Source organism: Lichenostomus cassidix, chromosome 1, assembly GCF_008360975.1.
Source record: "Lichenostomus cassidix isolate B80296 chromosome 1, HeHo_3.0, whole genome shotgun sequence".
NCBI classification, from domain to species: Eukaryota; Metazoa; Chordata; class Aves; order Passeriformes; family Meliphagidae; genus Lichenostomus; species Lichenostomus cassidix.
This window is the reverse complement of record NC_139479.1, coordinates 30951898-30969602: the sequence shown is the minus strand read 5'-3', so window position 1 is coordinate 30969602 and position 17705 is coordinate 30951898. Positions and strand designations below refer to the sequence as shown.

The 17705-nt window shown below is 39.6% G+C and overlaps 1 protein-coding gene across 4 annotated transcripts in view; it reads right to left on the bottom strand.

Moving 5' to 3' along the window:
* Positions 1-17356, bottom strand: part of CNGA3 (cyclic nucleotide gated channel subunit alpha 3) — a 30612-nt gene extending 13256 nt beyond the window's left edge. Inside the window, exons 1-5 of one of the 4 annotated variants that reach the window (XM_085055477.1) lie at positions 17221-17356; positions 7949-8080; positions 4190-4306; positions 2575-2754; positions 944-997 (exon numbers count right to left, since the gene is read on the bottom strand). In XM_085055477.1, coding sequence (XP_084911603.1) covers positions 944-997; positions 2575-2754; positions 4190-4306; positions 7949-8049 — 452 coding nt within the window. In that variant the 5' untranslated portion in view covers positions 8050-8080; positions 17221-17356. The remainder of the gene's footprint in view (positions 1-943; positions 998-2574; positions 2755-4189; positions 4307-7948; positions 8081-17220) is intronic. The other 3 variants (XM_085055463.1, XM_085055455.1, XM_085055468.1) reach the window with 3 other exon arrangements.
* Positions 17357-17705: the final 349 nt, after the last annotated feature.

Here is a 17705-nt window from a genome sequence, read left to right as displayed (position 1 = left end):
GTTTTGCAGCATATTTTAAAATGTACAGTTTAAACTTGCCTATGATAGAAATATTTGGAGAAAAAAAAACCCCAAGAGTTTTCTGAAAGTATTTCCAACACAGTCAGAAGCTGTATTGATAATATTTAATTTTTTTGTTTTCATCTGTAAAGCAATGAAAAAAATTACTTTTATTTTGCATGAGAACAGATCTGCTGCTGGATACTAAAAAGCAGATATGTCTTCAGATAGCTGCAGTCTAAGACAAACAACAAACATTGGGGTTGGGTGATTTTAAATTACAGGAGATCTTCACCTGGTTCAATAAATTTATCTTTGGTGTAACACTGTGAAATAGCTTGTCAATTATGTAAAATAGACTCAAAAGGACAGCTTTTTCCTCCGAAAGAAGTCAGAGCGTCTGTTGCAGTACCAGCCTTCTTATGGTGCCTGTCACTCTGTAAAACCTGCTGACCTGTAACACACACTTTTTTAAAAGATGCACATGTAAATGGGTTTTGGTACCCTCATCAGTATCCACTTCTCATTTGACAACCTGAAATCTTTGAGGCACTTGATTTGCTAAAAGGGACCAGTGTGTTAAAAGAGGAAAACCACTATTAGAAAATTAATACATTAATCTCATTTAAAAACTGAAAAAGTAATGTATCAGTTGGTAGTGCAGTAAAATCAGCCAGCTGAACTATAGAAGGTAGGGAGTAAATGCTCAGTCAAATTCACTCCTGGAGAGGAAGGGGTAACGTCAGACAAAAAGAAGTTCATGGGGAGCACAAAGGATGCTTCTCATACCAAGAAAACTAGACCTTTCTCCATAATAAAACTATATTCTTAGGAAAGGCTTAGGAAGAACTAAGGAGTCTACACTACAAATATTACTAGGCTGGATAGGGAAAAAGAGAAGGTGCTGGTAGTAGAAAGGTCTTTGGAAGTTAACAGTACTTACTCTTCATTGGTGTTGTTGCTAAAGTTGACATTGAACCTGGCCAAGGGCCAGCGACTGCAAGCAAGTTAAATAAAACACATTAAAGAGTGCAAAGGCTGCTGGTATTTCACGCACGTGTTTACCGACATGACAGACTGACTCACGAGCTTCTCACATATGCACTGATAAGATTAGGAAGGTCAATTTTGATTGCTCTGATAAGCCCCTTTGCATAACTGCTTCAAGGCACCAGTTCCTTTTCGCCGTGTGCTTAGTATACACATTTGTGATCACATCTCATGCCTGAAGCTTGTTCTTAGGCGTATTAGTGCATGGCAAGATGCACCTCACTATTTTTAGCCCTGTACTCATTGGGCTACTATTTTAAGTTTTCTTCAATCCCATCAAATCTTCTTCACAGATGCAGTGTCAAGGCTTGTGGATAAGTAATGAGCATACCTACTATTGCTGCAGAATTAAGCCTTCATGATATAATAGCTGGGAGTTAGTATCAACCAGCAACAGCATAAAACTGAGAAGGCAAGGATAGGTGCTCTCAAATTCACTTCAAATAGCCTTATACTATGTTTGTTGGCCCAGGATAAATACTTTCCTCTCTAATTACTTCACATCTGCAGTTACTACTGATCCAGACACCTGAGAAATCAGGCAACAGTCTGGCTAATTCAATAAAATGTGCTCTTGAGCTGAAATTCTAAGGAGCAGCTCAAGTGAAGATAATAAGGCTGTGCTGGACCACAACAAATGAGAGTAACCTGTATAGTGCACAGGTATTCAAAGGTTTTCGCTTTAATCTGAATTACTAGCTGACATTTTTTGAAACAAACTACTTTGTTACATACCAATATTTAATTATGAAAAAAAATGGGAGTCTCTGCTTCAAAGCATAATGCCAAACAGAAAGTCAGCTTTTATCTTGGGACTCCATTTTCCCAGTTTAGCTGGAGTTAAATTTAAAACTCTGTATCATACATTTATAAAACAATAATAATTCATCAAGTCAAAGAACTGTAAACACATGAAGTTTTCTCTTTTGTTTTATTGGAAAAAATTAAGATTGAACCTGCCTTCCATACCAAAGACTGTGTATGTGCTAATAAGTGAAGTCAGCATCCAGAGGATTTTGTCATTTCTGCATCAGAAACTTTCTGTAATGTAATCAGATGGACTTCCCAGTAGGTATAACAAAGCAATGACACATTTTGCACAACTGCTTCTTTGGAGCCCCCTAACACTTGCAGGTAATGCACGTTAAGATCGTGAAAAGCTAAAACTAGAAGCATCCTAGATTCTTGAAATAGAAATTGCATTCTCCTCAGTAGAGAGGAGTTTAACAAAATCAAGTTGCATATGATAAAATTCCAGTTCTCAGAAATCATTCTGCCTGACGCAGCATGATCAAAATCCTTTACTTCAGATCTTGATCACAGCGTGTTTGAGGAGGAAAGAGAAAGTCTGCTGAAAGTGCAATACTTTAGTTACGTGAAGATTCCTGGGCAGCATTAGATACTCTGTTCATCTCCCATGCTAAGCTACTTACCCTCTTCTTAAAATACAACTTACATCCTAATTACCAAGAAAACACCATAACCTCAGTCATCTTCACTTAATGTATAGACACATCTTCTTACCCGTTTACTCCCCCGGGCCGCTCCCGGGAGCTCAGGAAGGAGCGGATGTTGCTTTGCCTGGTGGACACCTCTACGAGCTCTGGCCCTCTGATACGTTCCAGGAAAGAATCAGTCCTTTGGTCTTCATGGTGAGAGTGTCTTGTGGCCCATGACCTTACAGATAAGACAAATCGGGACAGCCTGCATGGAACACACATACAAAACCCACTGAACCAGACAGGAACATGAGATGGCTTAGAACATCCCCACAGACACCAACCCAGGAGGATTTTTCTCCACATCTCCACATCATGAAATTAAACTTGATGGAGTAACTGTGTGAGCCCAGTCATTAGTCACAATTTTGTAGATCACCTTCTGCAGTGGTTCAGGAAAATACCCCACACATCAGTTCCTACTCTTCTGTATCAGCACTGTAGGAGCAGCAGAATATTCTTGCTGAGTGGGGGCTTTTACATCTCCAAGTGAGATATTCAGTGAATGCAGTTGTCTCAGATCCTTGAGAATTTCCACTGAAGAGTTGTTTTATGTTACTGTAATATTTAAATTGCTACACATGCATGTTTACATCACAAACTTCCTTGTATATTCAGAGCATACATAAACGTAGCTACACGCATGTCATTCAAACGATCCTGGAAAAGGATAAAGGAAACTATAAACAAAGATTAAAAAGGAAGTTCTAAGTATGAATTTATATTTTCATGTTCTTTATGTTTACACAAAACACACACCTATAATCTTTTTTCATCTAAACTGAACTACTTGCAGACTTTGTAATATGCATCTGATGGTTTCATTATCTGACAACCAAACAGGGAAATACAAGTTTATTCTCCACTATCCAAAAGGCTGAAGTGTAAACAATACTCTTTAAATGACCCCAGTTTTATAATAATAATTTTCCTTGCTCTCTGAAATACACTATTTCCTAAACTGACTGTGGTCTGTATTGTGTGTAATGATGGCATCTGAAGGCAGAGCCCTGCAGTCTCAGATGCAAAGCAGACACAGGAACATTCTGGAGCTCCACTTCAGGTTTAAGTCCCAGTAATACAAACAATTTAAGACAATGGTTGGCTTCAATGTTGCTGACTAAGGCTCCAAATCCATTATAAGCGTAATTGGATTCTAAAAACAGAGAGAAATTATTGCACTCAAAACACAAGATCCCCTGTCTCCTCCCTCGCCAGAACCCTCTACCAAAAGGAAACAATCATTATGTTTTATTTGATAGGAAACAAATACTTCATCAGCTATCAGCCAGAACCAAACACTTACCCATTTATTTTACAGTCTAGCCTCACTTCATGCATTTTCCCAGCATTCAATATATCTTCAGACACAGTTATGTAAAAATTAATATTTGACAAATTTGTTTGGGCTTACTCAGCCTCTCTCAGATTCTAAGATCTTTATTAGCAATAAGTAATTGCTAATAGTGATGAATCAAAGTCAAATGCAACTTCTGTCACTTCTTACAGACTTTCTTCAGCTGGACTCCATCCATTTTCTTTGGAAAGTGATTGCTCTTCTTTCTTCGCCTCCAAATTGTGACCAATCTCTTTCAGCAAACTGAACTTAATACTGGAAACTGTATTAGTTAATATGTTACCTTGCCATGGCTCCCCTGCCCGTGAATGAGCTGGCCTGGGATTCAGGTACATGTCCTCCCTCCACAGAAATGACTCCCTGCAGTTCTGAAGATGCATCCTCACACAGTGAATGAGTTCTGCAAAAACAATTTTTTTTTTTTGTTAAAAAGAATTCCATTTAGCCTTCACCAGACTTCCCCCAGTTTGGTTCTCTCCATCACTGCGTCAGGAAACATCCCAGCAAATTGTTCTCACCCTAGTAAATGGCATACATTTGATAACCATATTGCTAAGCCTATGTTCCCATTCTTCTGGAGCCTTCTAATAATTTAAATCAGTGGAGGCTCCTCCATACATTTCAGCAAGCTCAGAAGCTAAAGACTACTTATTAATACTAAAAAAACCCAGCATTTGAGAAAAATAGATGAAATTTTAGCCTAGTTTTTTAGTCCTGGAGTTTTGAAATTGACTTTGCTGGAACCCGGACTTTATGAGGGTTCACTCTAGATTTTTCTTATAGTACTCCTACGTTTTTCTCTGTTTTTCAGTCTTTAATATTCACTTTCACATGACTTTGTCATGTTGATTAAGGATCACTTTTTCCCCCTTTGTAATGTGAAGAAGAACTCTCACATAAGTCTGTTCATCTGTATTGTCAGGAAAACACTGACTAAAATTATATTTGCAGTATCCTCATAAGAACTGGCAACAGCATTTTGAATGCCCACAAGAGGATAATTAGCAGCTCAATTTTATGTGCACTCACAGCTGAGAAACGAACAAACAGAGAATTAAAACTTTATTATTTCTACACAAAGAACAATGCTAAAACAGACCCTGACAGTCCCAGGATTCTTAGCTTGTTAACTGTTTTCTACTTCTCTTCCAATAAAAAAAAAAACAATAGATACCACGTAGTACTGAAAACCTTTTATAACCTAGATTATGTTGCCAGCGCTGAGAATATTGTGGTTGCCAAAGTTAACATTCTTCTAAGGAGCAATCAACAAACTCATGGAACAGACATTCATTACAGATTACCAGATACACAGAGCTCACATTCAGCTCAAGAACTCTCTTGAGCTGAATGCTGAGAGAATAGCAGAGTTTGCCCACATTTTTAACTATTTCCCAGAGAAATCTCCTACAGACCTGCTGGAGAAAGGACACTGGACTAGTTGGTGTTTTAGACTGCACTACCATGGCTGGTGTACTTTCTTTCCTGTTTACAGAATAATATACATTTTGAGTGATCTTAGCAATAAATACTAATATTAATGGCAGGGCCTAACAAGTATCCAAGTTCCCATTATAGCCAATGGCCATCTCAGGGCTGGATGCAGCGCTTCAGAATAGGAGTCTGGTACCATTTGGAACACCTCAGAATACTTTATTGGACCTCTCCAGAGCACACAGGTTTCTCCTCACATCCACTAGCTCCAGCTAAACACTTCAAGTACTCTATGGTATCTCAAATAGCATTAGATGCCTATTTCAGGCAACTAAATACCTCTCATAATCAAGAGAGCCAAAGGAGCCTGAAGAGTTACTGATTTTCAAGGTAAGCTGAGCAGTTCCCTGGGTGCTGCTGAATATCAGTACTGACATCTCCACTCAGGACAGCAGGAATGTAGGCACCTGCTCACATAAAGACACTGAAATCCAGATATCTATAGGGCACAGCTGAATCTGACTTCCAGCGTTTAGACATCCAACCTGTGTCTATAAGCTAATGAGCTGCCTCTCCTATTTCAGCTGTTTCTATTACAGAGGCTGGGTTTTAAAAATTAAGATTCACTTGTTATTTTTTTGGGTTTTTGATTTTTGTTTCAACAAAATGAACCAACTTTATAACACACTACAGAGTAAGAATGTGGGCACATGAATCACTCCAGTATAAATGCGCACAGCATTTTAAAGATCAATAGCAGCTTTCTGTTAACAGTTGCAGTGAATGTTTTTCTTGGTAACACCTCATTTCACAGCAGAAAAGTGCTTAAGCACATCCTTAGCATTAAGTATAAATTTAACACCCACTGACTTTAATAAGAACTAAGTAATGTGTTTAATTGCTTTGTTGAACTACAGCCAATAGGAGCTGGAAGAAGGTAAATGCAAAGAAGAAAGGTTGTTACTCTGGAAAATCTGGTGCTTTTCTCCCAGAGTCTATAGTTGCATATTTTGATACAAGATGAAGAAGAGCTAAAATTCTGGATGGTTTCTATCTTTTGGTACAGACATATTCTAAACCAGATCTGAATTTTTTAAAAAATGTAACAAAGATTTTAGTGGTATTACAGAGATACTGTATCTACTTACTAGCAATCATTTCAACAATCCAAAAATCTTAAATATTAGATCTCTTTTACAAAACAAAAGATCTTTTTACTCATCTATGTATCTTTTTACAGGGTGAACTCCTGCAATTAATGCTGATAATATCAAACTTTCTTTTAAATAAACACTCTTCAAGACCATCATGATGATGATGAAGGACAATACATATTTCAGTCCCTCTGCTGTCAAAGTCATTGCCTCTGAAGTTGCAGATGACTGCAGGGATTTAATTCTACATTTAAACCTATATAACCCCACTCTCACATCCCTGCCAGTAATTCCATTCTGTGAGCTGCCAATCACTGATATCTGCCACAAATAGGACATTTAAAAAAAGGAAAGAGGCTCGTTTCAATCTGTGTTTTCACTTTTTCTAAGACATCCCTGTTAATGGCGAGAAAGGGACAGGGCTCTTGTAAGTCTCCCTAAGGAGACCATGTAACTACATCAAGCCTTACTGTGCAGAACAAAAGCTGCTCCATTTTCACTGCTGCAGGTACACCTATGTGACAGAAGGTATCATGTAAGCAAAGTAAGAAGTAAAGATTACCAATTTAAACAGAGCATCCATAGTAGTTGCTAGGGACATGCAATCCAAAAATCACCATAATGCAGAGAGCCCTTTCAGCCCGTCAGGATTCTGGGTTCTCTACTCTGGGTAGGCATTTGAACAGCAAGAGACAGTCTGACAAGGGCCACAAAGAGGAGATGGTTGACCATAACAAGACAAAAGCAGAAAACGTTTTCCAGCTTTTACAGATGCTATGGACCATCAGACCTTTTTCTGCAGGCCCAGCAGGCTTGCCCAGCCTAGAGAAATGACTGGTACTGTGCAAAAGGAAAGTGCAAGTTCACTGGCACAGTTTAAACAGCCACCTTAAAACTATCAAAACTAGAGAAAGGCAAATATAAAGGAACTACTACATCTTTTCCTCTGTACAGTAGCAGACTCTGAAAATCCAGTACAAAAACTCTGATATTCTTTTTACATTGCAATGTTCCCTATCACAGGAACTAGGCTATTTGCAGAGGCTACTTTAAAAAAAACAAAACAAAACAAAACAAAAAAAAAACCCAAACAACTTCCCAAGGCTTTTCACTGCATGGTGCTGGAAGGATCTTGTTTTTTTCCACCAAATCCCACATTCTCTGTTGGAAGTACAGACCCTGCTATCTGTGTGGTAACTTTAATGAGTTAGTGTAATTTCCACCAATTTGAAAATGGGCTTTATTCCTGAGGTAATACAGCTCCTGGTTCCATAGCTGCAAGCCATGACAAGTGCTGTACTTTGGATATATGTTATTAAGTCAGTTAAGTGCACTGGTCAACAATATCATGACACAACATTCCCATAATTCTATCTCCCATTCCCAGAGATAGAGGAGTTCCACAAATTATGCAGCAATCTGTCCTCTTGACTGTGATGAAAGGAAAATGTTACCTGATGTAGCCATTTTCAATCCTTTCAATATCTTCATCAATAGTTCTGACAGCCAGACTGTGCATACCAGGGTAGGAGTGCTGGGTGTTGATTTTTGCCATTTTGCTTTACATATCAACATCTAAATGACAACTGAAATGGGGAAAAAAATTATGCTCAGTACTTAAAAAGAATGCTTTATTAAAATACTGGAACAGCAAAAAGCAATTTCAACCATTTAAAGAACAATCAGTGATATTTACACACACATATAACATGTGTTTCTGGATTTAGTTGTAGTAGACAGAAGGAAAAAGTCAATAAAAGTGAAACAAAGATTCATCATGACCAAAGAAAAGGGGTTACATGATACAATATTTTTTTTAGTCTCTGGGCTTTGGATACCTACATTGCCATATCTATTATCCATAGTGAAATTGCATTTAAAATCTCTTTAAAAGAAGGTTAGAGTTAGAAAGTCAACCAAAAAAGCCAGGTAATACAGGTGTTAGGACAACCCATTCCACTTTACATTAATTCCTTTGTGCTAATTTTATCTATTTTATGATTAAGCTTTTTATTCCAAAAATGCATATTAACCAAGCAGATAATTAATGACATCCCTCATCTTAATATAGGTCGTGCTATAATTCTATATTATTAAAACTCTGCACTAAACACATACGAGGTGTTTTATTATACTGCTTCAAAACAATCTTGTTAAGATATTTAGCAGCTCATCTCCTACAAGTTTTAGGAAATTTATCTGAATTTCTTTCCAGATTTGACCTTCAGTGCCTTTCCAAATTCATATCACATCACTTGCAAAACAAGTTTTAAGACACAATACAAGTGTCTTACAAATGACGGACTGAAAGACTTCCAGTGAAAGCTTTGAATTGTTAAAAAAGAAAAATTTAAGTTTTGAAACTCCATTCAGGAACCATTTTTGTTTGCAATATGACTAGAATGAAATTCTCTGAGGATCAATCAACGTCCTCAGACTAGCTGGTGTCCATTTTTCACCTTTAATCCTGTGTCTCACTGACCACACAAGATTCACCTTTAACAGCAAATGAAATACAGATCTTTGAGAAACTAAATTTGTGACCTGAGTTATACCTGAAGCAAAGCTCACTGTCCATGATTAGAACATAATGCATCCACTTCCTTAAAAACCAGATACCTGATTTATCCTCCACTCAATTCCCAGACAACTAAAGAAAATAATACACAACTTTTTAAGTTATTTAATATAATTTAATTTTTTTAAATCCAGAAATAATGAAATTCCTCTAGAAACAGCCCTTGGGCATGGCTTAATACCCCAAATTTTGGTTAGTGTTTCCCACTACTAATTTTGTCTCAGTGTAAATCAGTTAATGTCTAACTGTGCCTCACCTTAAACTAAGCCTTGTTCATGCTGATTAACTGAAGTTTTACTGCGGAGAAATGGGCATTTTTATAACACATTGATATAAAAAATTGAGTACTTTCAACGCACTATCATATTGGAATGTTCACTCGGAAGAGCTAAATTCTAAAGTGCAGATAATTTATGCAAAAAGTATAACACAGAGTTTTAAAAGCCTGGTGGTGGGAAGAATTATTCACAAGATAAGTAACAAAGCATTAACTTTTCTTCCTATAGATGTAATTTCAGCACAAATTTAGTACTGAGTTAAATTCTTGACTAATTCTGACACTTAACAGTAACACTTATCAGTTCTGGTGATTCACAATCAGATTGAAGTCCACCTACTTTAAAACACTTCTTAAAAACAAGGGTCACTTGGTTTATAATCTCTAACAAAGTAAGTAACTCTGTTAAAACAGTAAAACTGTGAAAACAATAAAAGCATGAGCAAATAAAACCCTTCTGAAGTCTTGGGATGATGTAGATCATTTGCCACCAACAGGCATTCTCTCACTGAGAAGACACATTGCTTCTGAATCTGGAGATTACTGAACAGTGCCTTTCTATGTTTCAGATGCTGTAGGTGTGGCATATGGATTTCCAGACCTGGCATTTGTGCATGAGTTCCCAAAAGTTTAGTTAAAAACCGTTAAGTACAGTGCTTCTTTAAACTTAAAACTGAAATAGATTAAACCGGATATTACTAGTCTGGAAATAAACACTTTTAACAGATATTGGAATTAGACATTCCAAATCTTCTGAAAGGCTTGAGTATGCTAGTGGAGTACTGAATACAGGAAACAGTTGTGCACCTTATTTAGACTTCCAAAAGCTGTGCCACTGAAGAAAAAAATCAAGTCATAGGATATGAAGCCAAACACCATTTTGGACTAAAAATGCAAAGACAGAAAGCAAGAACAGGATTAAACAATCACCCTCACCACTGCAGAAGTTTAATAACAGTATTCCTCAGGGCTCCGTAGGAAAACCTGTCATTAGTGATGCTGATGAAAAGGAGTGGTGATACAGGATGGCAAAAAGTTCTACAGGCAAGAGAAAACAAAGGGAGTGCAGGGAACCTCAGGGTGGCCCACATCAACAATTTCTCAATCACTCAATTGGTTTTTACAGCAATTTCTCAGTCTGATGACAAGTGATGTGCAACAGAGACAAATGGAAATCCATGAATACAGGTGAAAAGCAGGTAAACTACTGCCCTACATGCTTCCAGATGGACCATATGCTCTCAGAAATGGAACCTCAAAGGGTAGATTTGGATTAAATACTGGGAAGAAACTCCTCACTGTGATGGTGTTGAAACACTGGACCATGTTGGCCATGGATGCTGTGGATGCCACATCCCTGGCAGTGTTCAAGGCCAGGTTGGATGGGGTTTTGAGCAACCTGGTCTACTGGACGGGGAGTTAGAACTACATGGACCGTATGGTCCCTTCCAACCCAAACCATTTTATGAACTTATGACATATGTACAGCTCAGTGAAACACCCTGCTCGCTGCAAGGCAGGCTTGCTGACACAACAACTGACAACGTTTACATGGAACTCATTAATGACACAAAAAACACTAAAACTACTTCATGGAACAACACAGTAGACTTATCTGAAACACTGTAAGCCCTTCTCTTAAACGGAAAGACAAAGCAGAATAATAGCATGGCCAGAATGATTAAGGACATAGAAAAAGGAGAAAAAGAAATATGGGGCTTGCTCACCCTAGAAAGGTGAAGAGTAAAAAGTTTTAACATAAAAGTATGTAGGTAGAATTTCAGCTCATTTCAGATCCCTTACAATAATTTCAGCAGTAAAATCCATACAGTGTAATCTGAACTCTTTTTCTGCATTATACTGGAGGAAAGGGGGGGAATTTTACAGAAATACAACTCTACTATTAAGTAATAAAATACATTAATATATTTTCGGAAGGAGGTAGGGAGAGTGGATGAGGGTGTGTTATGTGTGCCCAGCTGTGGTACAGAGAGACTGAACGCAGGACTGATAGAAGTAAACAATGCAGTAATTTGGCTACAGTGCAGGTGCTGAAACCTCCTGAAGCAACATGGTCTGGCACTGCATAAAGCCCATAAAACTCTGACAAATTACTGGCTATCTGATAAAGGTGAAATATTTGTTCCTTCTAGGCCTCTAATAATCCTAATGATAAATGGGTTTAATAGTCTAGGGAGGAGATCAGCATTTCTACACTGGATCCAAAATCTGGCAAGCAACCAACTAGGGAGGAGCTTAACAGCAGTCAGCCAGCAGGAAAGCCCTGAAGAGTCATGAGGCTCTGCAAAAGACAAACACCTTTTGCAGGGCCACAGAGAGACAGCTCCAACCATCTGGGACCTGCAGTCCTAACACTGCCACTAAACACTGGTACTTACAAGGCAGTTTTAAGAAATGAGTAGAACTCAGCTTCATATTTAAAACCACAATCCTTACAGTAAAGTGGTGGGTTGGCCTTGGCTGGCTGCCAGATGCCCACCCAGCTGCTCTCTCGCTCCCCTCCTCAGCAGCCCAGTGGGAGAAAGTAAGGGGAGAAACCTCATGGGTCAAGAAAAAAACAGGAAGAAAAAGGACATTGGAAGACCAATTGTCATCACAGGCAAAATGGGCTCAAATTGGGAAAACTCAATTTATTGCAAATTAAAATAGAGTTGGAAAGTGAGAAACAAAGACAAAAACACCTCTACCACTCATTTTCCCCCAGATTAAACTTCACCCATTAATTCCCAACTCCTCCACCTCCTTCACCCTACCCAGCAGCACAGGGGGTGGGGAATGGGAGGCTATAGTCAGTCCATAATGCTTCCTCCCTGACACTCCTTCCTCCTCACACTGTGCTCTGATCCAGTGTGGGTCCTTACTGCAGGCTGCAGTCCTTCACAAACTGCTCCATGGGTCTACTCCATGGGCTGCAGTCCTGCAGGATAAACCTCCTCCAGTCTGGGTCCTTCATGGGCCACAGTTCCTGTCAGGAGAACCTTTTCCTGCATAGGCTCCTCTTCACTGGCTGCAATCTGCTTCAGGAAATACCTGGCTCCACCACAGGATCCTCCACACTGGATGTCTGCTCCATCATGGTCCCCTTCAAGGGTTGCAGGGGAATCTCTGCTCCAGTGCCCAGAACAACACCTCTGCTCCTTCTTCTCTGAGCTTTGTTTCTGCAGAGATGGCTTTCACCCTTTTTTTCCCCCTCAGTCCCCACACAATGCCTTTCTGGCATCTTAGTTTTTCTTAGATGCTTTTTCCCTACAGTGCCACCATCTTGGCTGTAGGGGATGAGCTGGAGCAGGCTGGAGCCGTCTGTGGCCAGCACCGGCAGCCCTGGCTGCTGCTCACAAAGGGTTCTGCAGCCCCTGCCAGCCCCTGGGCACTGCACTCACCCCACACTGGTATCTGCCTTTTATAAAAAAGGATCTCCTACCTGGGAACTACACTCTCTGCTCTGAATATTTAGAGCTAGTAATTACACTGAGGGTAAAACTTGATTACCTAAAGGCTGACAAGTGTGGTAAATCCACGTTAGGCACTTAGAACAGGTATTTAGCTCACAAGTGATTTAACAAGAGAAACAGACAGACACACAGACACATAGTTCTCTAAGCCTCAATATAGACACCCAGCAAAATAAAACTTGAATCCCTCCTAGCCATTGAAATATCAACATCTTTACCAATGCCTTAAGCAAGATTTTAACACATTTTCTCGCCTAGTATTTTCTTCCTTGCTACCAAGTGTACTTACCTGAAAGAGATGAATAATAATACCACACTCAAGAATATTGCATTTCAGTGCCTAAATCACTGTGACTGAAACTACAACTAAACAAGACAGTTGTGTTATGCTACTAAAAATGTAACAAATTATATACATTAGTGATAGCACTCCCTACTCGAAATGCAAATGTACATGCTCTTTTATCCTCTTCCTTTTGGATTCAATGGCAACTGAGGTTTTGTGTCAAACTATTTTAAATGCACTACCTGGTATAAAAGAAGTATTTTTATCAAGACAACCAGTTGTTTGACAACAAATATGAGTTCAAGTAACATATGAAAATTTTGGATTCACGTAAGTATTTCCTAATTTTTAAAGTCAGGTTGTACTTATCTCTTTAGAAGTACATCATTAAAGACCTAGAACTAGAGCTACGAAGGCTGCAGCATCTAAATTTTAGGAGATCTGCCATCCAGTGGATTTCCTAAGGCAGGCATGCAGAAATGCAGGTAAAGAGGAATAAGGCATAAAGAGGAAGCTACATATGCAAAATGACTGAAGCAAAAATGGGAGACTGAGAATAACTAAGCTTCCAAATCCAGGTCAAAAGAGTGGCACCCAATTCACAGCCATAACTCCCCTCTTTCTCAAGTTTATTCACCCATTTGCAGCAAATTCCATTGTGCTGAGCAGCTGCACCTCAAAAATGAGAAACCTTTCAGGTCTGCTTCAAATTAAGCAAGCCAAAACCAGTTTTCGTCCTTTTTCCAGAGCCTGCTACCAGTAGATTATGGGATACACTCACACATAACCTTCTCATGGGTTTTCAGTGCCCTGAGAACACATATGGCAGCAGAAATGTCTGTTTTCAGCACCACTGCTATCTGGACATAGTCAAGGCCTCTGAGCAGCTTTGTGGCCTGGGCTTCAGACAATTTTGCACCTTCTCAGCAGGAAAAAAACCCCAACACACAGACACACGCTTTAATATTACAAATTTTAACAAATTCAGGAAGTTGATAGCTATCAATGAAGCTGTCAAAGTGAGCTGTGCAGCCTGTCAAACATCTGTGAAAGAACTTTGAGTTACTGTAGTCCCTCTCAAGAGCATGGAGGGTTCATGTTTGGCCTACTCTAGCAGTTCCCTTTTGGGGCAAAATATGTCAATTCATGCTAACTTAATTCAAAATTGATAACCAACCAAAAATTAATACATCTGATACAAAGTAAATGTAGTTGTTTATCAAGTAATAATGACAGTTCAACTATTTACACCACCACTTAGTATTCTTAAAGCTTATTTATTTAGAGTAAAAGGACTACAGAAAGAAAATATTGCAGAATTTAAAAAATAGCTCTTCAAGGTGAAATATGTATCACCATCACAAAAAAAAATAACTTTACATGCAATTTTATAATGTGTTTGTGTAGTTGGTAAAATACCATTGTTCTTGAAGGTTTCAGCACTTTATTTATTGCTATGGAAGCAGTGATAAGCTGCATAGGATCACTTACATCATTTTAGTTAAGACACGTTCCAAATCCTCACACAGCCTCTCAGGTTCAACCCTGATAAGTCTTTGGGATTTATTCTGGGATTTGACCTCCACCTACATGATCCTTGTTATATCACTTGGTAATAGTTGTAGCTCAGCTGTGCATTATGTATCTTGTGTATGTTACGTGTGACAGGCTGCAGCCCCAAAGATCCAGCCAGTACTGGCAACAAATGCACATCAAAGTCTGGACACTGGAACTTTCAGCAACTACCTGATTTGAAGACCAGGTGCCACTTTTTTTTTCAATGATTTGCAGGTTTGTAAATTAACCTGCAGACGGGACTCTGGCACATTCTTATTGAAATCAGCTTTGTGAAAGCTATTAGCTCAAGGGAGTTGAAAAAATAATCAGCAGCACCTCCTTACCCTCATGAATTCATTACATTTTAATTCAACAATTCTTAAATTCTAGGACCTCTTTTAAAAGCACATTTTTCAGAATTTATTACTCTCTGCTACATCATATTGCATTTTCTATAGTCCAGAGCACTGACATCTCCTGAGAATGCACGTAATTTATATGCACAGCCTAGTAGCCTCAATACCAAAGGTGTCAAATACTTTACCTTTTACAGGTACTTTAGATGTGCATGCACTTCACAAAACACTGCATTATTCACATATGTATAATTTATAGTTTTAGAATCAAATGCGCATGATTAACTTTGATCTACTTGATGGCTGAGTCTCTGGCACCTTGTAGTACCAAAATAATCGTTTAAATAAATTGAATTATTTGGACTGAGTTTCCCTTCTGTAACTATGAACTACCAGCAATACTGTTCAATTTTCTAAGATTCACTAAAGTTTTCTACAGACCATTTTTTGAGGATGAATTATTTTTTAGATTGGAAACTTTTCAGGAGAAACTAGCTGTGGATATTGAATTTAACACTGTAAATTAAAACACAGTAAATTAATTTACAATTACGGTAAATTAAAAATTACAGCTGACCGGTCAATTTAGCCACATTGTGTTTTTTCTGTTGCCAGTAAAGGTTAACATCATGCAGGTATCCATGTTTCTGTCCAGCAAATAAGCTCTGTGCAAGGCTTCTGTATCCACTGTCTGAAATTCACCAGTTCTGCCACTGTCTCTTGTCAGTGCATTCATATATCAAGGTAACTCTTAAAAGTGAACATAGCAGGGGTATGAACAGAGCTAAAACACAGCAGGTTTACACTCCTGAATGTGTGTCTATAAAATAAATACGTATGTTTGCATGTGTGCATGTGCATACAGGTGGATGTTATCCATTTAAAGTCACTCCCTACCCACTTCATGTAAACCATCGGGGCCATCCCATCTGGCTGGGAAGGAAAGCACGAGAGATAAATTGTGTCACGTTTCACAGGCAGTAACAAAGCATCCTACCGAAGAGGATTTAAGAGATGCTAATGAAAAGAGATGGCAACACTGGAGAAGGCTGCAGGACAACGTGCTGAACCGAGATGACTGAGCTTGAGTGCAAATTGGATGACAAAGGCTGGGAAACACAGAAGGCAAAGCTGAGAGATGGTGATATGGAAGGATGATGAATAATTTTTAAAAGCTGATGTGTTCTTCCCTCAAGTCATTCACTACTTGTTTACTATGATTACCCTTGCTGATTCAACCTCCTGACAGTCCCATTATCATCTGCAACATGTATTTTTCTAATCAGATGGTTTTGGCATGCATTGTAAAAGAAAACAACATGAAAAATACAATAGGAAAATACCAGAGGAAAAAAAAACAAGACTGTGCTAACTGAAGACAAAGTTATGCTATTTCAAAGCCTGAAACATCTGAAACTACGCTTTACTCAGTTGTAGTGATGAAAAATACAGATTTTAAATACAACAGCACTCTAACTATTTGCTTCAAATGCAACAGCTACGAATCTGGAAAACAAAATATAGTTAAAACAGGTAGATCAACAGATTGCAACATTTACATTTAACATTATTTCTTCAGAGAGCTAAAATAATGTTCAGGTCATTTTTCCTTCTTTTTACTTTTTCGTCTTGGCAAATGAGGTGGCCTTGCATTAGAGAAAGACACCGATTATAGTTGTTGTATCTTGCACATTCTTAAGCAGACTATGGCCTGGATTACACTTACAGGAGTTTTGGAAAAGATGATATATTGCTAGAACCAAAGTCTATTTACTGGAAGGACCAAGAACCACTGGGAAATCACACCCTTTAACTGCTTGTAGTACATGTTAGCATTTTTTTATATAGAATTTGATAGCCTCATGCTTACACTACAGGCACCAGACAGTAGGGAAGTTAAGAGACACATGGATCAAGCTAGTAAAATTAAGCCTCAGTCAACAGGAGCAAAGTCCCCTCAGCCTCACTTCTGTATAGATTTGTGCCCTGAATATAATTGAATTATAACTACAGATCTTTGCATCAATTAATCAAATTCACACTTTTCTTTAAAGTAAACAAATAAACAAAGCTTGCAAGTTACGTTTCCATTGCAGGCTTTCGAGCGAAGGCTTGGAATCGAACTCTGATGCAGGACACGATGCTCTCTCACGGGAATGACAGAAGCAGAGGCTTTACTGCCTCCTCCTTCAGACTCACCTGCCCACGCTTTCCTCCGCAGCATCCGAACTCTGCCGCTCCGTCCGTCCGTCCGTCCGTCCGCTGCGGCCCCGGGGCGTTCTGAGCGCGGCTGAGGGCAGCGCTGCCCTTCCCGGCCCGGTCGCGCTCCGGCCGCGCCGGGAGCCCCGGCAGCGCAGCCCGCCCGGCCCGGCGGGGGCGGCGGGGCAGGGCAGGGCCCGCCGAGCCGAGCCGAGCCGAGCCGCCCCTCCGCGAGGCGCGGGCGGATTACGGCCGGAGCCCGAGCGCCTAAGCCCGGCTCACCGGGAAAAGCCGCTCGAAGGGCTTTGCGATCCTGTTAAGTTCTCGGAGAGGATCAAGACGTCAAAGCGGCTAGGCGGCGCCCCGGCACATTTCGTGCCACGCTGAGGAAAGTTGGGAGCCCGCGGCGGGCAGGGCAGGGCAGGGCCGGGCCGGCCCGGGGCCGCTGGCGGAGAGAGAACCCGCAGCCCCGGGCGGCGACGAGA